The sequence below is a fragment of the Mus caroli genome, unplaced genomic scaffold (assembly GCF_978045245.1).
Source record: "Mus caroli unplaced genomic scaffold, Mus_caroli_1 scaffold_17, whole genome shotgun sequence".
Lineage (NCBI taxonomy): Eukaryota > Metazoa > Chordata > Mammalia > Rodentia > Muridae > Mus > Mus caroli.
Window position 1 is genome coordinate 31,826,292 of NW_028227272.1, and position 25,511 is coordinate 31,851,802.

A 25,511-nucleotide genomic window follows, 5' to 3' on the forward strand; every position below is an offset into this window, starting at 1 on the left:
GGTCACCAGCAGAGTGATAAGTAGTCTCTGAAGTTCAGTGCCTGGCATGGTCACCCTATTACCCTCCATGCTGCTGCGTGGTGAGAGGAAGAAGAGAACGTGAGCTGCCTTCTGCAGAGCAGAGCTCCTTCCAGGGCTGGGGCTGACACTGTGCTGGTACATCCTTGGGGGCACATTAGAGATGCAACCTTGTGTCAGGACTCTTCTTCATAGTCTGTCCTTGGAACTTGGGACCCTGGCCTTAAGCTACCCCCTCCCTTTAGGCCTTGTTTTTCCTGTCATAGACTAAGAATGTGAGGCAAGAACCTTTGAGGTCTAAGGCTGTGTGTAGTCTAGTTGGAACCAGGTCAAAACAATAGGACCTTTGAGCTCAGTCAATTCCCAGCTGTTCCTTACAGCATCTCTAACAATATGACATTGCTACCAGGGGTCTGAATCAGGACACCTGAGTCTAGACTTAGCTGATAGTTAGTAGCTGGTACTTATTGGCTGTGGAATTTGTGCTATCCTGAAATCTGAAAGAATTGCTTTGAAAACAGAAGTCAATTTAGGCTAAAAGCCATCAATATAGAGCTAGCTCCGAGGATGGAACTACCAAAGAGTTACTTCTATCACAGCAACACTGTGGTTTCACTGGTCTGCACCTTGGGTTTCTTTTCTACAGCGCAGGAAGGTTGACTTGGTCCAGAGCTTCTCAAAGCTGTCACCCTCAGGAGCAACAGTGAAAGAATGTGTGCTCTGCGGTAGGACTTGAGTTGTAGCCTCAAGTAACATTAGCATTAACTAATTAACTAATTAGCTTAGCATTGAGATAGAAACATGCTTTATGAGTTGCCAGACTACTCACAGGTGGTAGTCTATAAAATAAGCTTATTTTAATATTAAAAGAAAATCCCCGAAATATTTGGGATGAATGTTCTAGAATGAGGTGACCTTACATAGTCCTTCTGTAGTCCTACAGATAGAGATGTGGTTGTGTAGCTTGGAAGGTCCTTCCTGGACTACTCTTGCTTCCTAGGGCACATGAGTCTCCTCCAAAGGTCTGAGATGGGTGCTAAAGAATCTTTAAGGCACCTCAAAACAGCCAGCCCCCCATGCCCCTGCCCCAGGTAGGCTGAATCTAGGCTGAAGCTGAACCAACCAAAAGAGGAAGTCGAGAGCACACAGGGCCAGAGGAGGAGCCTGTGTCTGAACCTGACATTGTGCCCTCAGGCTGATGAAGCTGGCTTGCTGGCAGGCTTCACCACTGTAGGTAAATCCCAGCAGACACTAAGCCATTGTTTCGCATCCTCACTGAAGGCTGTGGTACACACAGAAAAGGCTGAGCAGCTTGTGGAAGTGTAGGGCTTGACACAATGTCATAGCATACTCCTCAAGCTTTGAAGAAATACTGGAGGCCAAGGTCAGCACTGGCCTTTTGCCCAGCAGTAGAAGGAGCAAGGAAGGGGCCCAGATCAACATAGCAAAGCTTTGGAAAGAGCAAAGATGTCCCTAGCTGTGGTCTGAGAAAGTGCGAGCAGGTGTGTGTGTGTGTGTGTGTGTGTGTGTGTGTGTGTGTCACTGATGGCAGGGTCAGCTTCTGGGGACTTCTGGGGACTGGCCACTGGGCGTGTGCGGTCTCTGCCTGAGGTATGAAGGGTTTAAATGAAGTCACTCATATGTTTAGGACAAATGTTGGGAACATTTACCTTGGCAGGGGGTATTAGTCAAATTTATACTCATTAGATATCATAACAAAATCTAATGAAATATCAACAAAGACTGAAAGTTTTCTGCTGTCATGGTATTTGTTATAATAAGAGTTCAGACCAAGTATGGTGTGGCTCATGCCTGAAATCCCAGCACTCTTGAGGCAAGAGAATTGCCTCAAGTTCAAGGCTAACCTGGGCTAGAGTGGAAGACACTTTGATAAAACTGGGGGCAGGAAGGTTTAATATATCTTTCAAGTCCTTCTAAACAAGTTACCAAACTGAACCAGGATTTGGAGTTCAGAAAGCCTCGATTTCAGTTCTGTTTTATTACTATATGGCCCAAACCAGTGTTTATGGAGTCTATTGCCTGCATCGGTGTTAACTGAAATGAAATATCTGAGACAAGCTGACTTCATAAAGAAGCTTATTCGTCTCACAGTTCTGGAGGTTGCTCCAACTTCCTGGGAGAGCTCAACAGTGGGTATTGTCCCAGGGTGAACGACAAGAATGCCACCGTGATTTGGGAATCCTGCTCAGTCTTGTAAGGACTTGTGCTTGTGAGAGCCCAGGGGTCCCAGGAGGATCCCCCTTCATTCCCTCCCTAGAGCTACTTTTCTCAGTGACTTAGACTCTACCACTTAAAGGTCCCACTTTCTCTCAACATCGACACCCAAGGGTTTAAAGCTCCCACTATGTGAAGTTTGGGAGAGCACACTCAAACCATGGCATGACCTTAGGCAAACCTCTTGGTCCTTAGGGCTCATATTTCCAATCGACAAAATGAAGATAAAATATTTTAATACGTTGTGAGCCTCAAGTGCAAAGTCTTTTCTCTCTAAAAATGACATTTGTTCAATGAGTTAGCGTTATCCACCTCATAACTCTAAGAGCAATATATGAGGCAGCTTTGTGACAAGTTTATTGAAACACTCATTTCAGGTATTTCAGAGTGGCAAACACTGTCATTCACTGAATATGCAGTGCTAACAACATGAAATGAGATTTCATTGGGAAAGCTTTTCGTAAGTCATTAAAGCAGTAGTTAGCCTTAAATAAAACCTCCTTGGTAGCATTAGCAAAGAGCACAGTTCTCCCTGGGGCCTTCCACATCTAGTCTCAGTCAGCTTGATGACTATGTCTGTCAAAACTCCTTTTTGCCTATCCTTTGCCAGGTGAGTTTGTGCTCTTACATATACTACCCCTGGCTCAGCTCTGTGTAGACTTACCCACTTGGTCTGCAATGCCCTGATCTCTAGGACTTCTAAAAGTCATCCATTCTCACCTCCGGCTTGGCCTTCTTTTCCTTGCCTGTAAAATCAACAATTCTGCATCTTTGGTTCTTCAGTACTGGCCCCTTCATGCATTCCAGCAGTTCATAGATGGAGGTAGATGTTGGGTGGGCTAACCCAAAGTCCTGGATCTGGGCCTGCATGGTAGCTGAGTTGGTGTGCCCACCAGCTCTCCTGCATTTCCCCAGTGGAGGTGGGGGTGGGGTAGAAAGTGTGTGTGTGTGTGTGTGTGTGTGTGTGTGTGTGTCTATGTCTGTGTGTCTGTGTCTGTGTCAAGGGGGCATCTCACCCAAGTGCTGCAGGAGGAGAGGGGTGAGCATCTCTCCTCCACTCATGCCCTCAGGGTCAGCTCTTCCACACTGGCCAGGCGAGGGGTCAGGCCAGCTCTCCTGCCTGCCTCATGCAGCTAGGAGCAGGGGAGTATCTCTATTGTGCCCATACCACTGCATGGCTGGTGAGAGGCAGGGTTAGCTCTCCTATGCTCAAGCCCTCAGGCTGACTCAACTGTGTCCCTGCCCAGGTGAGGTGTGGCTTACTCCACTCAACCCAGATCAGATCTACTAGTATGGCCTTTGGGGGTAGCATGGGTTATAGAACTGACAGAGCACAGACAGAGACTTCATCATGGCCTCAGGTGGCAGGGAAGGATGCTCTCACATCAGGCTGTTCCCAACCACTGTCCTATCCCCAGGTCTCCTTCTCTTCATAGTGAGCAAACATCTCCTTCCCTGTCTCTCCCATCTCTCCATGATGCACTTGCTCTTTATATAGTGGTGCCTGCGCATACTGCATCCGCAGTGGCATCTTTTGAAAGGTAAGATGGTTAAATGTTTGTCCAACCCAGAGATTATGAAGGAAGTAAATCCCAGCCTTGTGGTTGAACTGCCACTACAACCAACTAGAGAGCTGAGCAGATAGGCCAATGAGGAGAAGTAAACAGCGGGATATGTCAGCAGCTGTGGGTCTCCACTCTGCAGGTCCTGCTCGTCTTCCTGGGCTAATATGCCACCCTGAGAGTCACAGCAACTCACACAGTGGCCAGTTTCCCAAAGGAAACTTGTGGTTGTTACTGGCTCTTGTGGTTGTTACTGGCTCTATTGATGGACAGTGTAAGTCACCATTTCCCGAGGAGCAAGAACAGCAAGCGCCTTCATGTCTCCAGTTCCGCTCTCTCCCTAGTGCAGGAATCCCTTAGCTTCTCATTCTCCCCCATCTCTCCACCACCTCAGAGCTCTTGGCTCAGAGAGGGCCTGGCACAGCACGGAGTGTTGGGGGTTTTGTTTGTCTGTCTTTGGCAGCCAGTCACTAAAACAAAGATGACGAATGGGGTACTTTAAAGAAGAAGGAACGTTTCCCATTTATTTTGCAAGCAAATGATATGCCCCAATGGCTTCCATCATCTGAGGCTACCTTGGTCACTGCACTGAGAGGTGGGTGAAATGAGCAGTCAACTGTAAGAACCTAGTCTAAGTCCCGACACACAGCAAACGCTCAGTAAAGAAAGGTCCAGCAATACCTCTCCTGGGCATATATCCAGAAGATGTCCCAACCGGTAAAAAGGACACATGCTCCACTATGTTCATAGCAGCCCTATTTATAATAGCCAGAAGCTGGAAAGAACCCAGATGTCCCTCAACAGAGGAATGGATACAGAAATTATGGTACATTTACACAATGGAGTACTACTCAGCTATTAAAAAGAATGAATTTATGAAATTCCTAGCCAAATGGATGGACCTGGAGGGCATCATCTTGAGTGAAGTAACACAATCACAAAAGATCTCACACAATATGTATTCATTGATAAGTGGATATTAGCCCAAAACTTAGGATACCCAAGATATAAGATACAATTTGATAAACGCATGAAACTCAAGAAGAATGAAGACCAAAGTGTGGACATTGTGCACCTTCTTAGAATTGGGAACAAAACACCCAGGGAAGGAGTTACAGAGACAAAGTTCGTAGCTGTGATGAAAGGATGGACCATTTAGAGACTGCTGTATCCAGGGATCCGTCCCATAATCAGCTTCTAAACGCTGACACCATTGCATACACTAGTAAGATCTTGCTGAAAGGACCCAAATATAGCTGTCTCTTGTGAGACGATGCCGGGGCCTAGCAAACACAGGAGTGGATGTTCACAGTCAGCTATTGGATGTATCACAGGGCTCCCAATGGAGAAGCTAGGGAAAGTACCCAAGGAGCTAAAGGGATCTGCAACCCTATTGTTGGAACAACATGATGTACTAACCAGAACCCTGGAGCTCTTGTCTCTAGCTGCATATGTATCGAAAGATGGCCTAGTCGGCCATCAATGGAAAGAGAGGCCCATTGGACTTGCAAACTTTATATGCCCCAATATAGGGGAATGCCAGGGCCAAAAGAATGGGAATGGGTGGGTAGGGAAGTGGGGGGCGCTATGGGGGACTTTTGGGATAGTATTGGAAATGTAATTGAGGAAAATATGTAATAAAAATATTAAAAAAAAAAAAAGAAAAAAAAAAAAAAGAAAGGTCTCTATGAGTCCTCTTCTCTCCCCTTCTTCCGACATCTTTCTTCTCTAGGGCGACCTCCTGTGGTAGCTGGGCGTGAGTGGTAACTTTGTTTTACAGACGCATAATCTACGGTCTTTGAGATTTCCACTTGACGTGGGTGCATAGTTCTGCAACAGAAGTGTCTGTTCTCCTTAACTGGTCATTTAGAACCATTTATGTTTTAGGCTTTAGATTTGACCTGACTAGGGAATGAAGAAAGGACAGACACAGAGACATTCATACAGAATAGCTGTGCTCAGGTGGACTGCGTGCACTCTGATAGAGTGGTACCAACTCTGCAACAACCTGGAAGTATTTCTCAGTACAGTACATGGAGAAGTTAGCCAGTCTCGGTAGGAGGGCTCTGAAGAAGACAGCCTCAGGCTGTAAACATCCTGTAAAGGGGAGCTACAATTGCTTGTTTCTGCACACATTGGCCAGTCATTTGTAAACATGCATCAACATTTGCAGAGAACCAGAGGAGGGCTTTGCCAACTCTGAGCCCAACTTATACAGGGAAGGCTTTGCCATCCGCATGGGTCCGAGGCATTAGGCCCTTGACATGGCTGGGCCCATGTTATCGCTAACAGCACAAGTTCACCAGGACTTCATCCATTCTTGTCCTTTCACTCTAGGTTCCTTCTGCTCCTCACATGTGTTGATCTATATTTCCTGGCATGCCAGGTCTGAGTTTGGTATGGCAACCCTACCTGATCGTGCACACTGCTCAGCCCATGGGGTTCAGTGAGAATGCAGGGTGTAGGCTGGGGTGAAGAGGCACATGGGATTGAGGAGGGGATGGGACAGTGGGAGCTTAACAATCCCACCTGACACACACATTTCTTTCTATAAGGTGATGTATGTTAAAGGAATGTGTGAACATTGAGGTGTTACTAGAATGAGTATTGGAGAACTGTGACTACAATCAGAGTTTCTGGTGCAGGCTTTAGTTTTATTAGCTATGACTTTGCGTGCTAAAAGCTTTTCTTAACCTCTTAAGTTAAATTAACCTTTTATTAAGTCTTAAATTAAGCAGGAGTCCCAGCAGGAAAGAGACCAGGCTATGCCATTCTCACTGTGAGAGTGCATAGGCAGTATGCGTATTTGTTAGATCAGTGTGTGTGTGTGTGTGTGTGTGTGTGTGTGTGTGTGTGCATCTGTGTGTGCATGAGAATGTGAATATTGCATCCCTTTTTATGGCAACTCTCAAGTAGCTCTCTGCCAAAGATGTGGATACATAGCTTGTCCTACCAAGAGCGGCCTCTGCCCTGCTGATACAGTTTGGCTGTGGGCAGCTGCATGTCTTTCATGTGTTTGGCTGTGGGCAGCTATGTGTCTTTCATGTGTGTTACATGGAAAAGGCCTAGGAACCTGTGGGGAGGGCACTGTCCTAATGGGTTGGAAGAGAAGTCAGTTGTGAGGGACAAAGTGTGAGGTAAACCTTGCACATTTTCAAGTGGGGACGTATGGATGGGGACTTATGGATGGGGACATATGGATCAGGGCCCAAGTTGCTTACAGAAACCAGTGAGAAATCTGGAGAACATACTTATAAGTCTTAAAATCTTTTTTGTCAATTTGACATTTCATGTAATTTTAAAATGCACGATTGCTCCTTGCCCGGTGCCGGCAATGGCTGTCTCACTCAGATCCCAGGGCTAGCTTCCCCAAACCTCTAACAACTGCCCAGTCAGTACCCTTTCTCCTGCCTACCTGAGTCACCACGGATGGAAAACACCAGACAGCCTTTATATTTTAAAACTAGCCCGATAATTCAATGGCTGGGTGAAGAATATCTTGCCCTATCCTCCTTAGCCTCAGCAGCTGCCTGTGGAGGCTACAAACTGAAGAGTTATAGGTCTGTTACTTCAGATCCACTCCACAGCCTGCTCTGACTCCCTCTTCCCCTCTCTCTCCTCTTCCTCCTGAGATCTGGAAATTCTGCCTTATCCTTCGTCCAGCAATTGGCTTCTGCCTTCTTTATTGGCCAGTTAAAATGGGAAGAATGTTCTCGTGAAATCACCTGAGTCCGTGATCCACTCCTCTTCTGGGCAGCCCCTCTTGAGGAAGCAGAATTAGCATCAAAAAGCAAACAGCACCATCCACAACAATTTGAGAAGAGGGGATTTCAACGGAGGAGATGCATCCATCAGATTAGCCTATAGTCTCGCCTGTGAGAGCATTTTCTTGACTGTTGATTGATGTGGAAGGTTGAGTCTACTGAGGGCAGCGCTGTCCCTGGGCAGGTGGGTCATGGGATGTGTAAGAAAGCAAGCTGAGAAAACCAGAAGCCACAAACCGGTAAACACCACCCTCTTCCATGGCTTCTGCTTCCATGCCTGCCTCCAGGTCCTTGCTTATCTTTCCTCAGTGGACCGCCATGGTAGGCATGATTGTGATCATTTCAGAAATTGGGAGACTGAAAATGAACAAGTAGAGAGGATGCATGTGTTACACAACTGTAATGTGTAGATCACCAGAACGCATGTGCCTGGAGCCAAACTCCAACGGGCCTCTTGGTTGAGAAGTAGACTGGAGGCCTATTCATCTGCTCCTTTCCTTACACTCTTTCCCTAATAGTGATGCAGTGCCATGTCTGATAAAATGAAATGGCGTTGTGGTCTAGAAGCATCTTAGCTAGATTTTCTGTTGCAGTAATAAAGCAGGGTGAGTCAAATCAAGTCGGGGAGGAAAGGGTTAATGAGCTGATGCAGAGGAGAAGCACTGCTTGTGGGCTTGCTCCGCCTGCTTTCCTATAGTACCCAGGACCACCGTGGGTAGTCCTGCCCACAGTGAGTTGAGCCCTCCCATATTAGTCATCAATAAAGAGAATGTACTACAGACTTGCCTGCAGGCAAATTCAGTGGTGGCCTTTTATGAGTTGAAGTTCCCAAGTGACTCTGGCTTGTGTCGACATAAAACTAGACAGCACAAGAGCGACTTGTAAATTTTTAAAATAAAAACTTCTATTCACTTAAGAATGCACATGTATTTGTTTAGAAGGTATTTGCGCTTGTCAGTCTAATAGACATTGGCAGTATATCATTGAGTCGAGCACGCATGCCCTTTATCCTGGTGTGGCTTGCATTCCACTGGGGAGACAGATGGTCTTAATCAAACGGTTACTCCTCTGTTGTGATGGATGGGATGAAGACAGTGTCAAGGATTTGATAAGTGTGCCTATCCCAGGACCCAGACTTATCTTTGTGGGACCAGAAGTCTGTGGAGTGTGTCTGGTCAGCTCTTTGGTTCCTGGGCATTTTTTTTTTAACTCATGTATGGGAATTTAAAGACTGCTTTTTATGTAAATTTCCTCCCACATCCTGATGCATGGTGCTAATCTTTTAGGGTTATAGTTAACATTCAAGCTGTGAGCCGTCCCATGTGCTTGAGGGAACCCCTCAGGCTTGAGACATGTCTTCCAAACTGCTAGCTCCACACATTGTTCCTGGTCTTGTCCAAATTAAAGCCCCGTAGGTCACCAGACATCCTAGGTGAGAAGGCTTGGGATGGATTCCCTCTCTTCTCTGTGAGCAGCTTTGGTGTCTATAAATTGCTGTCTTATAGCCAAAGGTTTTGGGGTAGCTCATTGTGCAAGATCTTCCAAGGACCTGTGTGACTGGCAGCTGTTCCCTTCAGTGCGAGCCCCGGGCTTCTTGGTTTTTCTGGTCACAGTGATTAACCTTTCTGCCTGGAGGAAGAGATGGATGAAATTAAGATGCTGGTTTGTGTTTGTCCTCCCTTGTTCCTTAAAGCAGCACACCTGAGAGTCGGCCACTTTCCCCTCTGCTCTTGGTATTTGAAGAGGGCCAGCAGTGAGAACAGATGGTGACAGAGGTGGCTGGAGATTAGCTGGAATAAGGTTCTAAAGTATGATCTAGGGATTTAAAGTATGGTCAGGAAAGCCTAAGGCTCTTTTGGAGCCCAGATGATTTTTTTTGGTGTCGGATGACATTTGTTTTTCTGCTTCTATTATCTCTCCATATGTGGCATTTCCTAGCTACTATAGATAACTCTGATGTCACAGTACACTAGATACAGAAACAGATGAAAAGATCTAATTTTTGTTACTAGGGCAAACATTAATGACAATTTGTGAGTTGGCAAGATGGCTCTGTGGGTAACGCGCTTGCCCTTAAGACTGACAACCTGAATGATCCTTGGGAACTATGTTAAGGTTTAAGGAGAGAACTGACTCTATGACGCTGACATCCTCAGTGCAACCATTGCGTGCACCCCTATACAGTAACAATAATAAATAAAATTGTCAGGATTGGATGGTAGCCCAGGGGTAGCACTTGTCTAGCTTGTGGGAGGTCCTGATTTCCATACCCAGAACCATACACACCACACACCATGCACACACAGCACTCGTACACGTACACACACACACACTGTATTTTATTTTTATTTGTGTGTATTTGTGTGAATCCTCTGGAACTGGAGTCATGGGCTGTTGTGAGCTGCTATGTGGGGGTGCTGGGACTTGAACTCAAGTCTTCCAGAAGAGCAGGGAATACTCGTAAGTGGAGAGATGCCTCTCTTGACCCAGAAGGGTTTCTTGAACTCGGGAATTTGAGGCCAGCTTGGACAACACAGTGAAGCCCTGTCTCAGAAAAAAAAAAAGAAAAAGGAAAAAGAAAAAAGAAAAAAATGACATTAGCATGTAGGCTTATTGTCGATGTTTTATGTGAATTACTATTTAATTGAATACCAAACGCCCCAAACCCTGATAGCAATAACTCACCAACAAACCCTTTGGCTCTTTCATAACTTTAAGGGATATAAAGGCTCTTTGAGATCACAGAAGCTTCAGCCACAGTGCTGGAAGGTCAAGGATGTCACAGGTGTTGTAGGTGTTGGGGCTTTGTCCCCGCCTTATGAATCCACCAGCACCCAACAGGGCTCAAACTCAGGATGCTTAGTCTGCGCCTTGGGTTCTAGGGGAATACCTTGATGTCCACAGTAGGGATGCAGATATTCTGTGCTCTGAGCCCAGCTCCTAAGTCTCACTGGGATGAGACAACACTGTGCTCCGTGAAGTGCTGAGCACCCTGTGTTCCTACCTACAGTCCCAGCACGGTAGTTCTCAGCTATCTGCCTCCTGAGTGAGCCTCCTGCACTAGATATCCAAAGTGGTGCTGCCTTGGCTTAAGGAAGAAAGAGCCAGGTCTCAGGAAGCACATGTCCCATGAGCTTATGGTAATCTCAGGCCAGCTGCACCAAGGAGTTGGAGTGACAGGCCAGGCCAGATGTGGAGTTGGGGAAGTGCCCAGCCTATCTGGGGCTCAATACTCTGCTTGACGGGGCTCTTTCCAGTCGCTTTACACTCAGATTGGAGTCTGCAGCTCTGGACAAGTCGAAACCTGTGAGCTTCCACCTCTGGCTCTCTCAGCCTTCACTGGTGTGGCAGCCAGGGGTTTCAAAGGTCACCCCAGCTGGGCGAATTAGAACAACAGATCTCCCAGCAAAGTTGGCTGCCCCCTCCCGCAGAAGGCAAGTTGCAACATCTGCAAGGAGAGTTAGAACAAAGCCCCTTACTTTCTCTGTCTGGCCCAGCCTCTGTGTGCTTGGATCGCTCTTCTCTCTCCATTCTTGCTGGACCTTGGACCAGGGTCTCAGCAGCAGTGACGCTGGCCTCTGCTGGAAGCCTCGTGGGGAAGGCGGCTGCCATCAGGTGTGTCTTTGGATAGCCCTGTGTGTTCCTGCCCCACTTTGCTTGGGTGGGTGGTGGTGAGGCAGCCTGACACAGCTCAGAGGAGGATTAAGAGAGATTAGGGTATTTGTCAGGATTCAAGTGCATCACTTGAGAGGCTTAAAGAAGACAGAGGGAGCCCATCAGTGCCTGGGGTGTTTGTACTCTTGATTTTGCCACCTCTGATATGTGCTGTGAAGGAGGGGGGATGTTTCCAGGCAGGGTGCCACACCTGCTTGGGGGCACCATCCAGCAGGGAAGCTTAGGTATTTCCAAGATGTCCTGTGCCTTAGAGCTTCCAAGACTGATCTCATGTGTGTGTGCTTGGAGTGTTGGAGGGACTGTTGGCCTTTCCAACCCCACTCTGCCAGCTAACTCGACTTTTTGTTCCAAGAGTCTGTGTGTCAAAGCAGCACTCTCTCTTGGCAAGTTCCTTTCTAGGTTCAAGAGACGATTAAAAGCGCTTTTGATCAAATTAAAAGTCCAGTCCACTCAGAGCTGCTTTGAGTGATTAATAAATTGTTGTTACTCGTGGAAACCTTATACGGAGCTTGGCTTTGGCTCAGATGTTAGCGGGCCACTGCTCTTTTGACCTCTCCCTTTGTGGTTTTATCTTTCTCCTTTGTCTATTAGTCTGCATTTGACTGAGTATTGAACAACCCCCTCCCTCCCCCTGGCTGCGGGTGTTTGATTGCAGCTGCTGAGTATTGCTCAGCTAACAGAGATAGCTGCAGATACCATCCAGTCCCTCTGATGTTCTCTTGTGCTCACCAGGTTTGAGGGGGGTTAGAGAGGAATAAGAAGGGTTTGGCTTAGTTTATTATTAATTCTCCTCTGAAATGTGCAGTAGCCATCTATTGACAGCATGACAGGAATCTGACAGCAGCTATGGGGTGATGGGGTAACAGAGTGTCGGGGAGTAGATGGGCTATTTGTCATGACTACACAGCTCGGAGCTTAGATCTGGTTGTGCCCCTGTGACAGAGGAGTTACCTCCCACTGGGATCCGCCCCACAGAGGTCTAGATGGTTCCTGGCAATACTGACTTATCTGTGTCTTTTCAACCTGAAGCTAGGTCCTGTCTTGTCTTTTGTTCTTTAGGCCAAGTGTGTCCCTTTTAAAATTTAATTTAAAATTTAAATGTATGCATGTGTGCACATACGTGTGTGTGCATGGGTGTCACAGTGTGAGTGTAGCAAACCTGAGGACAGCCTCAAATATAAGCCCTCACTTTCCATTCTGTTGGAGCCCAGGTTGCTGTTGTTTCTCTGCTGTGTATGCCAGGCTAGGTGGGCCCCGAGCGTCCCAGGATTCTCCTATATCTGCTATGGGCCTGGTTTTTATCGATTCTAGAGATTCAGACTCATTCTTGCAGAGCAATTACCTTTAGCTATCCCCCGAGCTCACATGTGAGAGAATGTGTTGGTGAGAGCATCTGGGACCCTTCGGAGATTCTGACGGACCTCAGCAGAATCATGAGGACTCTGGAGTCGTGAGGGTTTGGAGAGACTCTCTGGGGCCTGCTTTCACTTCTGTGAGTTTCCCACTGCTCTGAAAGGCTGGGGAGGCTTTTTGTCTTCTAGAGCAGAAAGGGGAATGTTAATTTTTTGTCATTGTCACAAATCCCTCAGAGAAGTGATTCAGGAGGGATTTACTTTGGCTAATGCTTTCAGTCTGTGGTTGGATGGCTTCCTTGGTTTGGGCCTACAGTGAGGTTGAACATCTTGCGGAAGGATGCGCTGGACCGAGCAGCCTGTCTCACAGTAGCCGGGACGCTAGTGCAGAGACAGGAAAATGCCCTTCAAAAGCAGCCAGCCCCCTTTCCTGTGATCTACTTCCTTCTACCGGGCCCCACCCCCTAGTAGTCCATTGGTGTGAACTCATGAGTGTATGAATCCACTGGTGAGTCCGTGCTCAGGGATTAGACTCTGCATCTAGAAACTGAATCTTGAATAGTAGACCATGGTAAGATACTCCAAACCATAGCTCTGAGTCACCTCTCCTGCCCTTCTTCCTCTGGCGACTCTCAGGCCCCCTGCCTCTCCAGTTACCAAGGACAGTCTGGACCACTGGAAGATATGACGGCCCTCTGCCCCAGCTCTGACTTCTACTTCTAAGTTCAGTGACCTTGAAGCATTGGTAGTTTATCGGGCTTCCTTGTCCTTGGTGAAAGGAGATCCTGAGAACAGTCTGTAGGATTGACAGGATGAAGTGACAGGGACCACAAGATGTAGTCAACATCTGTCTTATTCACAAAACACTGCAGCTGAAGGCTGCCAGCAGGCTCAAGCTTCCTCTATCTAGAATTGCCTCAGGATAGTTAGGCTTGCCTAGGCTCCTTTGTCTTTGATGACAGGATCTGAATCTTTAAGGTGGACACAAGCTTCCTTTTGGGCAAGGGATGCTGTGACACATTTCATTCAGATGTTTTTTATACTAAGCCTCTTGCTTATATATTACTGCATACCTGCTTATATCCTTGCTCTACCCTGCAAGGTTCATATCATTCCCATTTGACAGAAGAGAAAACTGAGCCAAAGAGAATGGAGGACCCTTGACCCATCTGTAGCTGGAAATCAACAGTGTTGCTGAGTTTTTTGGTGATGTTAAAGAAGTCTGAGTTTCTGTTACCTGGATCGCCTCCACCCCAGTACCTGTACAGAGCTACCTGTATGGAGTGTGTTACTCACCTCAGTGGCAGGGGATGTGTGTGGTTGCAGCAGTGCATTACACAAGTGAAAACAACACTCCTACCACACGTGTAACTGTTCTTTATTGGCACATAGTAGATGCTCAGTTAATATACTCTGAGTGAATAAATATCTCTTTATTCTTGCCATTAAAATCATATTGTGGGCTTGATGAGATGGCTCAACCATCAGGAGGATCTTGCTGAACTTTCTGAGGGCCCAAGTTGGGTTCCCAGCACCCTGTCACTGCCTTCTTCCAGCCTGCTTGACACTTGTACACATGTAACATACACTCACGTATACACATCAATAAAATGTTTCAAAAATTTAAAAATTATAACAGTAGACCGGAGCTCTCGTACTTATTACAAGACTGTTCACAATAGCCAATGCATGGAATCAACCCAAGTAGCCAACGATGGGTGAATGGTTAAAGAAAATATTGCATATGTAGCCACACAAAGTGGAATATTATTCACCCAATAAAAAGGGAAATCCTATCATTTGTGACAACATATAGATAACTGGAGGAGATTATGTTAAGTTTAATACACTGGGTCCAGAATAACAGAAGTGTTTTAATCCATATTTAGAAACTTGAATGATTTCATAGAAAGCAGAATTGTGGAAACTGCAGTTTGAATGTGGGGGATGCAGAATGAAGCTGGTCTGTGCTGTCCGCCTTCTCACACTGTGATGAAATGCCCGAGGAAAAGCAACTTAGAGGAAGAAAGGTTCATCTTGGCTCACAGTTTCACATGTCTCAACCCATGGTCAGTTAGTTCCATTGTTCTCAACACATGGTCAGTTAATTCCATTTTTCGGAGGCCTGGAGCAAAGCAGGGTATCATGGTACTGTGAAGGATGCCATAGGACTATCAGGAAAAAAGAAGTACAGAGGAAGGAGCTGGGGTTCCAGCGTCTTCCCTGAGAGTGAACCCCCAATTCTCGCACACCTGTCACTCAGCACCAAGGGCTATACTGCCTCCCAGAAGAACTGCAGACTGGTGAGCAAGCCTTTCACACACCTTAGTAGATAATCCAAATCTAAACCACAGCAGGCACCAAAATACAGTTAGTTTCCAGGCCCTTTAGCTCAGGGAGGTACCTCTGGCTTCCACAACTCATTATGTATTAATAAAGAGCTGACAGTGTCCAAGGAGATGGACCTGTAGTCACTGTGTGTGATCATGTACACATCGTGTGCATGTGTTTAATTATCACTTTGTCAACCAAAAAATGTCACATCCTGATGGTTTTGAAATGATTCTTCACACACACACACACACACACACACACACACACACACTCACACACTCACACATTCACTCACACACTCTCACAAACACACACACATATGAAGCACAATAAGTAAGTGTGGAGGACACTAACTGTTGACTCTCAGTGAGGGATGTTTGGTGGCACTTTTTTTGTATTCTTGAAATGTTTTAATAATTTTAAAAATTTAACATTTACATATCATCACATACATAGTCTTTTATTTCTGAGGTGCCCCTGTATGTGGCCATTCTCATTGTTGGAATATATGTATATATTGATTTAAGTACTACAATCAGGATTTTTCCATACACATTTGGCTAGCTCAGATTCTCTCCTGATAATGTATTTCTGCACATAGGATTACTAGAAAGAGGAGTGGACACCCTTTTCTTCAGCATCCTCTTGTCACATTGCAAGACCATATAGTTTATCATGCTCCCTGCATAACAGCACGGGCATGCCTGTCTCACCGTGGTCTCACCAGTGCTATTTGCTTCCTTTTCTCTTGATGCAGTCCCTCTGGTTTGCACAAACACAGGTTGTGGTTGTCTTGCAGCACGGGATTCTCCCGGGGCCAAGCCGCATTCAAATGTTTACTCTGCAACACTCGGGTCCTGGAATGATTTCTTATTCTGTGAAAATATTCTGATGTGGTTTTCATTGCAAACATTTTTTTCCTGTATTATCATCCATCTTTTAATGTGGATGGCATGCTTTAGTGGGCCCCCAAATCTTATTGTTAAAGGACATTTTTACAGTCAATTGAGTGGCTTTAACCTTGTACTGTTACTGACTGTGGCAGGAGACATAGCGCCCAGGGCACACACTGGGCTCAGGTGCCAGGCCTGCCCCCTCTTGTGTTGACTTTGGACAGATTTCTAATCCTTGCACAAGTTTCTAACCCTTAAAATGGGATGGAGAGATTAGCTGTTGCCTAGTGCTATAAGGAGCAAATGAACCATTTATTTACAGACTATGTTCCTGACACACAGGAAATGTGACTCAGGTACTTGCTTTTCTGGTTACCTCCTGCAGCCAGCCTGGAAAGGAATTTTGTTTGGAAAGCAAATGCCTTATCAGAGAAAGAGAAGCCAGGTTTGTTGGGCAAAAGACTTATATTCAGATATGCCCACTAAATGTTTGCAGTGAAGAAACTGCCAAATGGCCCGAAAGAGGGAACTAATCAGACACCTGCATTTTAATTTGCTTAAATCAGGGTTGTTTCGTTCTGTTTTGTTTTTACCTTTTCGTTTTCCCTCTGTGAAACAGAGAATGAATAAGAGAGGGAGAAAGACAGACAGATAGGCCATATACACGTGTGTGTGTGTGTGTGTGTGTGTGTGTGTGTGTGTAGAAGTCATAGGAGGACTCCGGATGTCCTGTTCTGTCACTCCCTCCCCTTATTCCTTTGAGGTGGTATCTTCACCTGGAACTAGACTGGTGACCAACCCCAGTAATCCTCTGTCTCTACCTCCAGTAGCAGTGAGGTTAGGTACATGGCCTTGCGCACCCTTTTGTGGATCCTAATTTAGTTCCTCATGTTTGTGTAGCAAGTGCCTTTTACCCATGGGTCCATCTCTCCAGACTTTAAACCAGATCTCTCTCTCTCTCTCTCTCTCTCTCTCTCTCTCTCTCTCTCTCTCTCTCTCTCTCTCTGTCATACCACACACACACACACACACACACACACACACACACACACACATACACACAGGGTTTTTCTGTGTAGCCCTAGCCATAGTTGTCCTGGAACTCACTCTGTAGATCAGGCTGTCTGTCTCCCAAGGGCTGGGATTAAAAGTGTGCCCTACCACCATCTGGCCAAATCAGATTTCTTAAAAGCTTCTTATCCAAAAAAGGGGGGCAGAGGGAGGCTGGAGAGATGCTTCAGTGGTTAAGAACACTGACTGTTCTTCCAGAGGTCTTAGTTCAATTCCCAGCAACCACATGGTGGCTCACAATCATCTGTAGTAGGATACTATGCCCTCTTCTGGTGTGTCTGAAGACAGCTACAGTGTACTCATATAAATAAAATATATCTTTTCCAAAAAAGCTTCTTATCCACTTAAAGAAAATTTAGGAGGAAAAATTAGGTTTGCTAATGGTTTGCTCTCTGCTGTGTAAAATGTCTACTTCTTTATACCCACAGAGCAGCACCACCTTGCATAACAGAATGTTGGGTATTTTCAGTTTTCTCTTTTGGCCTAAGTTGCATAACTCCACCCTCACTTCTGCTACTCACTGTGTCTGTCTGCGTATAGGCTCCTCCTTCACACTGAGATGGATGCACTTCTTGGGGTGTTATCGTTGGGTTAGGCAGGAGGAGTGAGATCTGGGGTTCCACGAGGGGAAGTATGTAGCGTAGTCAACTCTAAGGTGCATTTCAGAACGACTAGGAAAAGGTTCTGTGCAACATCACCACAGAGCAGTGATAACTACCCTAGGGGATGGATGTGCTGACTGTCCTGGCTTAGAGCACATGACATCAGGTACCAAGACATCACTTTCTATCCCATAAACACATGGAGTAACTATGGCAACCAAAATTAAATAATAAAGCCAAAACCTTAAAAAGAGATCATAGACAAAGGTCTTCCAGGCAATTTGCAACACGTGAGTGTTCAATAAGTGACAATTTAAAATTTTATTTATTTATTTATTTATTTATTTATTTATTTATTTATTTATTTTGTGTGTGTGTGTGTGTGTGTGTGTGTGTGTGTGTGTGTGTGTGTGTGTGTGTACGTACGTGTGCCATGATGTGCATGTGCGGGTCAGAGGACAACTTAAAGGAGTCATTTCTTTCCTTCTAGTCTGTGGGAACCAGGGATCAAATTCAGGCCATCATGCTTGGTGGCAAGTGCCTTTGGATCACCAAGCTTTCTTGCCAGCCCACCAAGAAGTGATAATTTGTTATTTTTGCACATCAGCATCTTCTAAATTTTACCTTGAAACGTACCTAAAGTTGATAAGAAGCAACTAGAAAGGGTTAGATATTGATTACCTCAGTGGGCAGCCATTGTTCCTTCTCACAACAACCCTTTAGTCCTAGCTAATCTTGCCAGCCTGCAGACATATTGTGTCTAGTCCCATATCTGCCTTGGACAGGGTCCCAGGTTCAAGGTGTTCTTGGCAGTGGTGGCATCATTTTTTGCTGTTTGTCCATTAATGAAGGTTTATCCTCCCAGGACCTTAGTTACAAAGGATGGAGTCAGCCTAGTACCATCTAGTGCCACCTTCCTTTCCTTAATGCTTGGATCTTCAAACCTTTGTACCATGTGGTCCTTGGCTTAATGCCACACCTTCATTCAGTCACCAACTCTCACCTTCTCACCTAGGCCCGCATCACATTAACCCCAGTCTCCTGCCTTTCTTGGAGGCCCAGTGCCATTGTTTGTAGCCCATACTTTATAACAGTTCAGGCAGAAGCAGCTGGGACTTCCCAACTCAGGGCTTCACGTAGATGTCATTTGAACTCAGGCCTCAGAGGCCTATTGTGAAATCTACAAGCCACCCAGTTTCCCTGATCTTGACCAAGCCATGCTCTGTCAGAAGACAAATGGAAGCTCTTAGTGGGTACTATGATGGCAGGCGTGGCCTGGGAGCTGGGCTCTAGGACTGGCTGTTTCTCATCTGGTACCTTATGTGGAGAAGCTACAGTGAGCTCAAACCATAGGGCTGGGCAAGTGGTATCTATGAGGAAGCCAGCATGCATGTATTTTAAGACCTGACTTGCTCCTCTTCCTTTTGTAGACCATGGGGGACGTGAAACTGTTTGCCTCGTCACACATGTCTAAAACCTCCCACAGTGTGGATCCCTCGAAGGTCAGCTCCGTGACTCTCACCGAGGCCCCAGCTTTCATTCTGCCCCCTCGGAACCTCTGCGTCAAAGAAGGAGCCACAGCCAAGTTCGAAGGGAGGGTAAGAAGTGTGGTTGATCAGGAGGCAGGGGAGGCCGGGAGCGGGGAGCATTCCTCACACCTCATTCTCAGTAAGCCTGCCATGGCAGAGAGCCTCGTCTCCCTTTGGGCCTTCACATAAATTGAATGTATACCATCTTGCTATTTCTTGGTTCATGGTGAGCTTTGGTCTGTGTGAATGGACTCAGTAATGGAGGAGACCACGCAAATTGACCATCTTAAGGTATTTTGCTGCTGGATATGTTCTGGATACATATGCCTGGTGTCAAGAGGAATGCATCTTGGGTTTAAATATGTGCTCCAAAACCTGGGCTCCTGAGAAATGAAATGATTTTTCTCCTATGTCCTCCCTGGAAGGAACATTTTTATCAGCTGACCTCTTGATTCCACGCAGCGTAGTGGAATGACAAGTAGAATCCTGATGTCATTTTGTCACCTTCTGCCAACAAATCTTGAGCTTGTGCCCATCTGGGGCCTCCATTTCTCCTTCTGAAAGTATGAACAACCTTTCTCGCCTGCTTCTTGTTAAATAGGCGAAGATCGGAACATAGAGGAAAAGCTGTAAGACCGGCTGATGCTGTAACGCAGGGAAAACCCTTTTAGTAAGCGTTAGGTATTAAATTAGCTTTACACGGAGGTGACATGAACATGAGGGGGGTTATGGGTAGTGTTGGAGATCAAGCACAGGAAGCTTAAAGGCCTTGGTGTGAGCACTCAATGAAGAATGAGGAATTCCTGTGTCTCTGTGACTCTGTAGGTGTGAGACCCTGGAAGCAGGTGGAGAAAGGTCCAACTGACATGTCTTGGTGCTATTGGCCTTACCTGTGTGTAGGTGACAGGTTTTTGCCACCTTGTCACTTGGAGAGTGGTTAGGAAAAGGGCCAGAGCTTCACTGAATTGTATATGAGACACTGGCCTGTCCAGTTAGGACCTTTGAGTATAGATCTGTCCCACCATCCGTATTTCCTTTATTTTATCTAAAGCAGATCAAGGGGTGAATATTAGGGATGTGTATGGGGGTTCCACCAGCACGACACTCTCTTCTGTTGCCCTAAATTTAGTACACCTCCTTACATCCCTACCCAGGAAGAAACCCTGAATGGTCGGTCAGAAAGAGGAAGTACTGGTTCATGCCACAGCATTTGTGACCCTTGAAAACATTCTAGCACATGAAAGAAGCCAGGCAGGACAGGACAAAACCACATAATTCTTCTATTTCATTCCAGTATGGCATCTTTGAGAACAGAAAGGAGATGAACAGCCCAGCAGGTAACGGAGAGAGGGTTGGGCGTGGCTGCCGGGTGTTCAGTTTCTTCCTGAGATGGTGAAGATGCTCTGAAACTAGATAGTGATGGTGGCCGTGTGCCTCAGTGAATGTTCTTATAAAGTGCTGAACTGTACACATTATAAAATTTAACAGCCATTTAAGACATGCCTTAGTCAGCAGAACACCCCACCCTCTTACCACACTGCTGCTGAGCGACAGCTCCTGCCTTGGTTTGGCTTTCTCACAGCACAGTGAAGCCCCAGCTGCTGCTACGGCCATTGTCACAAAAGAGCCACATCTTTGATCTGAGAGCCTTGGAACCTTCATGAAACAAACACTCACCTGGTAGTTAGTGCATCTGCTTTCTTGTACCTTCTCTGAAGCCAGGCTTTCATTTATCTGAGGAAAAACAGAACAAAACTAAACCTGCTAGCTGTCCCTAGTTCACAAGAGGCTGGGAAGAAGAGCTAAGACATTAAAAGTACTTCATGATGTTACGCGGTACTTCTCTGGCTGATTTGAAAATCACATAATACAACTTCAATCACCTTGAACAATTCAGTATCATTTGGTACATTTACCAAGTTCTGTAAGTTACTGGAACGAAATCACTGAGTTAAATCACTTAAAGTGTGGGTTTCTTTTGACTCCTGGTTTCTAAGCTTTCAGCCAAGGTTGCCTGGCCTGTTGCTTTTGGGACCATGGAGGGGCAGCAGTGACAGTAGGACATATGGCAGACAAAGCTACCCACCCTCTGTGACCCAGAAACAAACAGGAGTCAGGGTCTCCAACAGCCCTTTCAAAGGCACATTCCCAGTGGCTTAATTCCTTTCCGCGAAGGCTCCACACTCTCAGGGGTCTAGCAACACCCAGTAGTGACCACCCTAGGGACAAGCTTTCATTATGTGGGCCTCTTGGGGACAAACCAAATCCAAATTATACCAGTGTTGACTGCAGAATCCTTGAAACAGCCTTGACTTGAGAGTATTTGATTTTGACTTATGTTGACCAACTAGTTGACTCTGCATATTCCCTGTGGCTGTGTGTTCCTTATGAATCATCCCATGGGTCTGTCTTGCCACTTGCGAACCCCACCAGGATCAGCCCGGAACACTGCCTTGGCAGGATGCTGAAATATGCAGAGAAGGCTGTTAGGAAGGGATATTCATGTTGTCCCTGGCTTACTTGAAGCAATAGAAGCTGTGGCTGAAAGTACTCTGCCAACACGTGTGCTCCTGTGGCCACAAACACACAGAGGCATTCACATTAGGGAAGGGTCACCTCTGATGACCCCAGGATGAGGAAGCCAGTTGTATTGATACCAAAGGTAGAGCTGAGCCAGGGACATCCTCTCTTGGTAGCCCCACAGAAATAAAAAAGCAAGAGGATAGTGTTGGAGTTCCATGGCTTTAGGAGTTGCTCTTAAGAGAAACTGAGCTCTGAATACCCTCACTCGCTTGGCCAGGGGCACCAGCCAGGGGCACCAGCTGCCCGCCCCGCCCCCCCACCACCACCACCAAGGCTGCCTCTGGGCCGCTGGACACTGCCTGCAGTGCCCTCCTCTCATTGGGCACACAGCCTGTTCCACGTTTCTGTACCAGACCTGTGTCTGCCACACAGCCAGTGTAGGACAGCAGCTTTGAGAACTGGGCGCTCCCAGGAGCTCAGTGGTGCCCTTTTGAGATTGCGCTTCACCATTCAGTTCTGCCTGGCAGTTCCTCTTGGCCTCTTCCTTGCTGATGCCCAAGAACTCCTGCTGGCTTCCCCATCTCTCTAGGGAGTTGCCATCCCAAATGAAGCCTCCAGCTTCTTCTGGAGAGGTCAGGAACTGTGCCCTCATTGAAATTCAGTGGATGTCACAAATGTGAACTTGGCATGAAGGCTATTTTCCCACCTCCTCCAGGGCTGTAATTAGCAGTCGGTTGGAACTTGGGCTTACTGCTTTTATTCCTGAAAGCTAAAGCCAACTGCCCTCTCACTTCCATTTCCCTCCTGTGCCTACTTTTAAGCAAAAACCTAAATGAACCTCACCTCTGATAATACACTTCTTCCTGTCATCTAGGACGTGGGTGACTTTAGCATGGTATTGCAATTCTGGGGCACTTCAGACTTGAGTCTTTCTTCCCATGGGATTTAATCTGTTGCTTTTTTTTTTTTTTTTTTTTTGAGACAGGGTTTCTCTGTATAGCCCTGGCTGTCCTGGAACTCACTTTGTAGACCAGGCTGGCCTCGAACTCAGAAATCCTCCTGCCTCTGCCTCCCGAGTGCTGGGATTAAAGGTGTGCGCCACCACGCCCAGCTCGTCTGTTGCATTTTTTAAGCACTTTCCCACTCTGTGACAGATACTCTGAGTAGCGAACACGTAACCTGTACCCATTCCCGTAGCTGTCCCTTTCAATGCCTGCAATAGGACCAGAGGCCTCCTTTGCAGTTCAGGGTGATCCAGTGACACCTCTGTGCTGAAGTTGTCTAGAGAGCTTCATGAAAAGCTGTCTTTTTCATGATTAAAAATACAAGAAGTCAAAAGACATCTTGGATGCTCTCATTTTCTACTTTACCCTTTGCTGCGTGCGATTCCTTGTGAACATAGCCAGGCCACCTGAAGCATCGTCTATGGCCCATGTGGCGAACTGCCCCATTGGTGGCCTACCTCCCTACCACAGGGTCCGGTGTGAAAAAGCAATGCTGGGAAAATCCTAAAATCAGTGTATTCTTCCCTTTTGCCCACAGACTTGCCATTATCAACAAACAAGCAGAACCACCATACCAGCCATTCTGTCCTACAGACCCAGGGGGCTAATGCTTTAAGGCTGCCTGAGAAGTGTAGCCAGAAGAAGGTTTCACCCAAACCCCTGGGCTCATTGAGGCTCATTGAGGCTCCTATAAAATGCTGCCTTGATTGTCTCATGCCAGATACTGGTTCAGCTGTCGCGAGGCAGGCAACATGAGACAACCTCCCTTGAAAGGGACAATAATGGCTTCCGTTTGGCTAAAGCACAAAGCCTCTTCCCCGTTTCCATCCAACAGAGAAGTAAACCACTGTCTTCAAAGACATGAGGAACTTAAAGGACATGTCTGGCTTTCACGGGTCCCCAGGAGTCCTAGCGTGGTTTAGAAAAGTATGCATACACAGACAGCAGCTGTGCCTATGTGTAACCAGACAGTTGCAGAAAGTCCATCAACAGATTTGCTACTGGCGCTGGGGATGATGTGGGACGAAGGGAAAAGCATCACCATGGTCGATGGGAGCCACACATGCACTCCTAGTCTTGTTAGTTCCACCTCAATGACACCCGAACGTGCTATGTCAGAGCCTTTGCATTAGACCTTGTGCTCCATGCACCAGCTGAGACTGGCCTTCCTTCCATGGGCCTAATCTAATCTCTTCAAGTCAGTGTCTGTTTCTTGTTGGTCTTTGAGTCTTGGAAGTGACCCAGCGTCTGCTGCATTATTGTGTGCTCAGGACATTCTTGCTTCCTTGAGGACACCAAGGTGGGGCTATGCCTGAGCTCCCAGGCATCTTCTGTCACTGAGACTCTGCTCCCACACTCCTTCCCATCCATGTCATGGGGTTTTTCCCCAGGCTGTTCCTGGATCAAGATGGGCTTCCTTTTCCTCCCCATTCTATTGGTTTAGATTCTACTTCCTTTAGTTCACTCCCCTGAAGTATTTCTCTTAGAGTACTTAAGAGCCACGTTTGTAGGATGTGGACCGTTAATGAAAATCACATAAGACCAGTCATGAATAATAACCATAGAAAAGATGTGACCATAGTCTTCAAAATGTGCCATTCAGTAATCATCTCTGTGCCTGCGTTAAAGAAATAATTTCAATGTTAAACTATTATTAATGGTACTTGTTGCCAGAACTGTGAGCCTGAGTTCAATCCCCAGGCTACACAGGATGGAAAGAGAAAACCTGGGGCACGTAGCCCTAAGGCTCCCACAAATAAAACGAATGCATGTAATGAAAACTCAAAGGAAATTTGAAAGTTCTCTGCCTTGACTTTTTGCTTCTGCTTTTCAGAGGTAGCAGCCATCAGCAGTCTGGGTAGATATTCAGAAATGTTCTATGCAAACAGGACATCTATGTGAATATCCTTTTACGCACACAGGATGCATATGCCGATCTGCCACCTGCTGCCCTTCCTGAGTTCCGTTTCTGGTTCGTTTTGCACACTGGCAGATGGGTGCACCTCGTGGATGTGCGTGAGCTTTCTCGCCCTCCATTGCTCCCTTCTGAGTTTCCCCAATGCTAAAGCATTGGCTTACTGCACTCTATCCATTTACACGCAGGTCAGTGCTTACCTCTTTTGCTTCTTTAATCAGGGTGAGTTCTTTGAAGTCTAGATTTGCACTGTTGAATAGGATCACCACTAGTCACTTGTGGCTGTCTAATTTACAATAATGTTAATTAAATAAATTAATTTAATTTAATTGAGATTTTTATTTCCCTGGCTATACTAGGGAAATACACATGCTAGCCCATATACATATTTCAGTGCTCAGTGGTTGTGGAAGGCTAATAGCTAACATGTCAAGCAGCACAGATTACTAAGTATTTCTGCCATCACAGAAATCCTATTGGACATGCCTGATCTAGAGCATTCTTATTAATTCAGCTCTTAGGTATTGGTGATTCACACCTAAAAGACATGTAAAAAACAAAACAAAACAAAACAAAACAAAACAAAACAAAACAAACTGTTCTTTGCTGGAGCGATGGCTCAGCAGTTCAGAGCATTTGCAACTTTTACAGAGGACTAGAATTTTATTCCCAGTGTCCACACGGCAGCTCATGAACCTGCTTGTAGCTCCAGTTACAGGGGATCTAAATCTTTCTGACCTTGGCTGGCACACACATGGTGTTCCTACACACACACAGGCCCGTACACATACACATATACATAAACTAAGTATTTTTAAAATAAAGAGCTGTTCTCTTCACAATAGGAATAAAGTACTGGGTTCTTGAGAATTTATTTAGGGCATAAGATATGACCAAAGGTTACCTCTTGAGGAAGAGAGCATTCTCTTCTAATCCTCTGTCTGTAGTAAGGAATGCTGGCCTGGACTCAGCCAGCATGAGTCTCCTCCCTAGCTCCCTGCAGATATCTGCTCCAAGTGGCTAGAAGACATTGC

At 46.2% G+C, this 25,511-nt stretch overlaps 1 protein-coding gene across 2 annotated transcripts in view; it reads left to right on the forward strand.

Moving 5' to 3' along the window:
• Mylk (myosin light chain kinase) overlaps nt 1–25,511 on the forward strand; it is a 252,091-nt gene that overhangs the window by 51,522 nt on the left and 175,058 nt on the right. Inside the window, exons 1-2 of one of the 2 annotated variants that reach the window (XM_029470832.2) lie at nt 10,986–11,194; nt 18,937–19,104. In XM_029470832.2, coding sequence (XP_029326692.1) covers nt 18,940–19,104 — 165 coding nt within the window. In that variant the 5' untranslated portion in view covers nt 10,986–11,194; nt 18,937–18,939. Of the gene's footprint in view, nt 1–10,985; nt 11,195–18,936; nt 19,105–25,511 lie in introns of those variants that run through there. The other variant, XM_029470833.2, reaches the window with a different exon arrangement.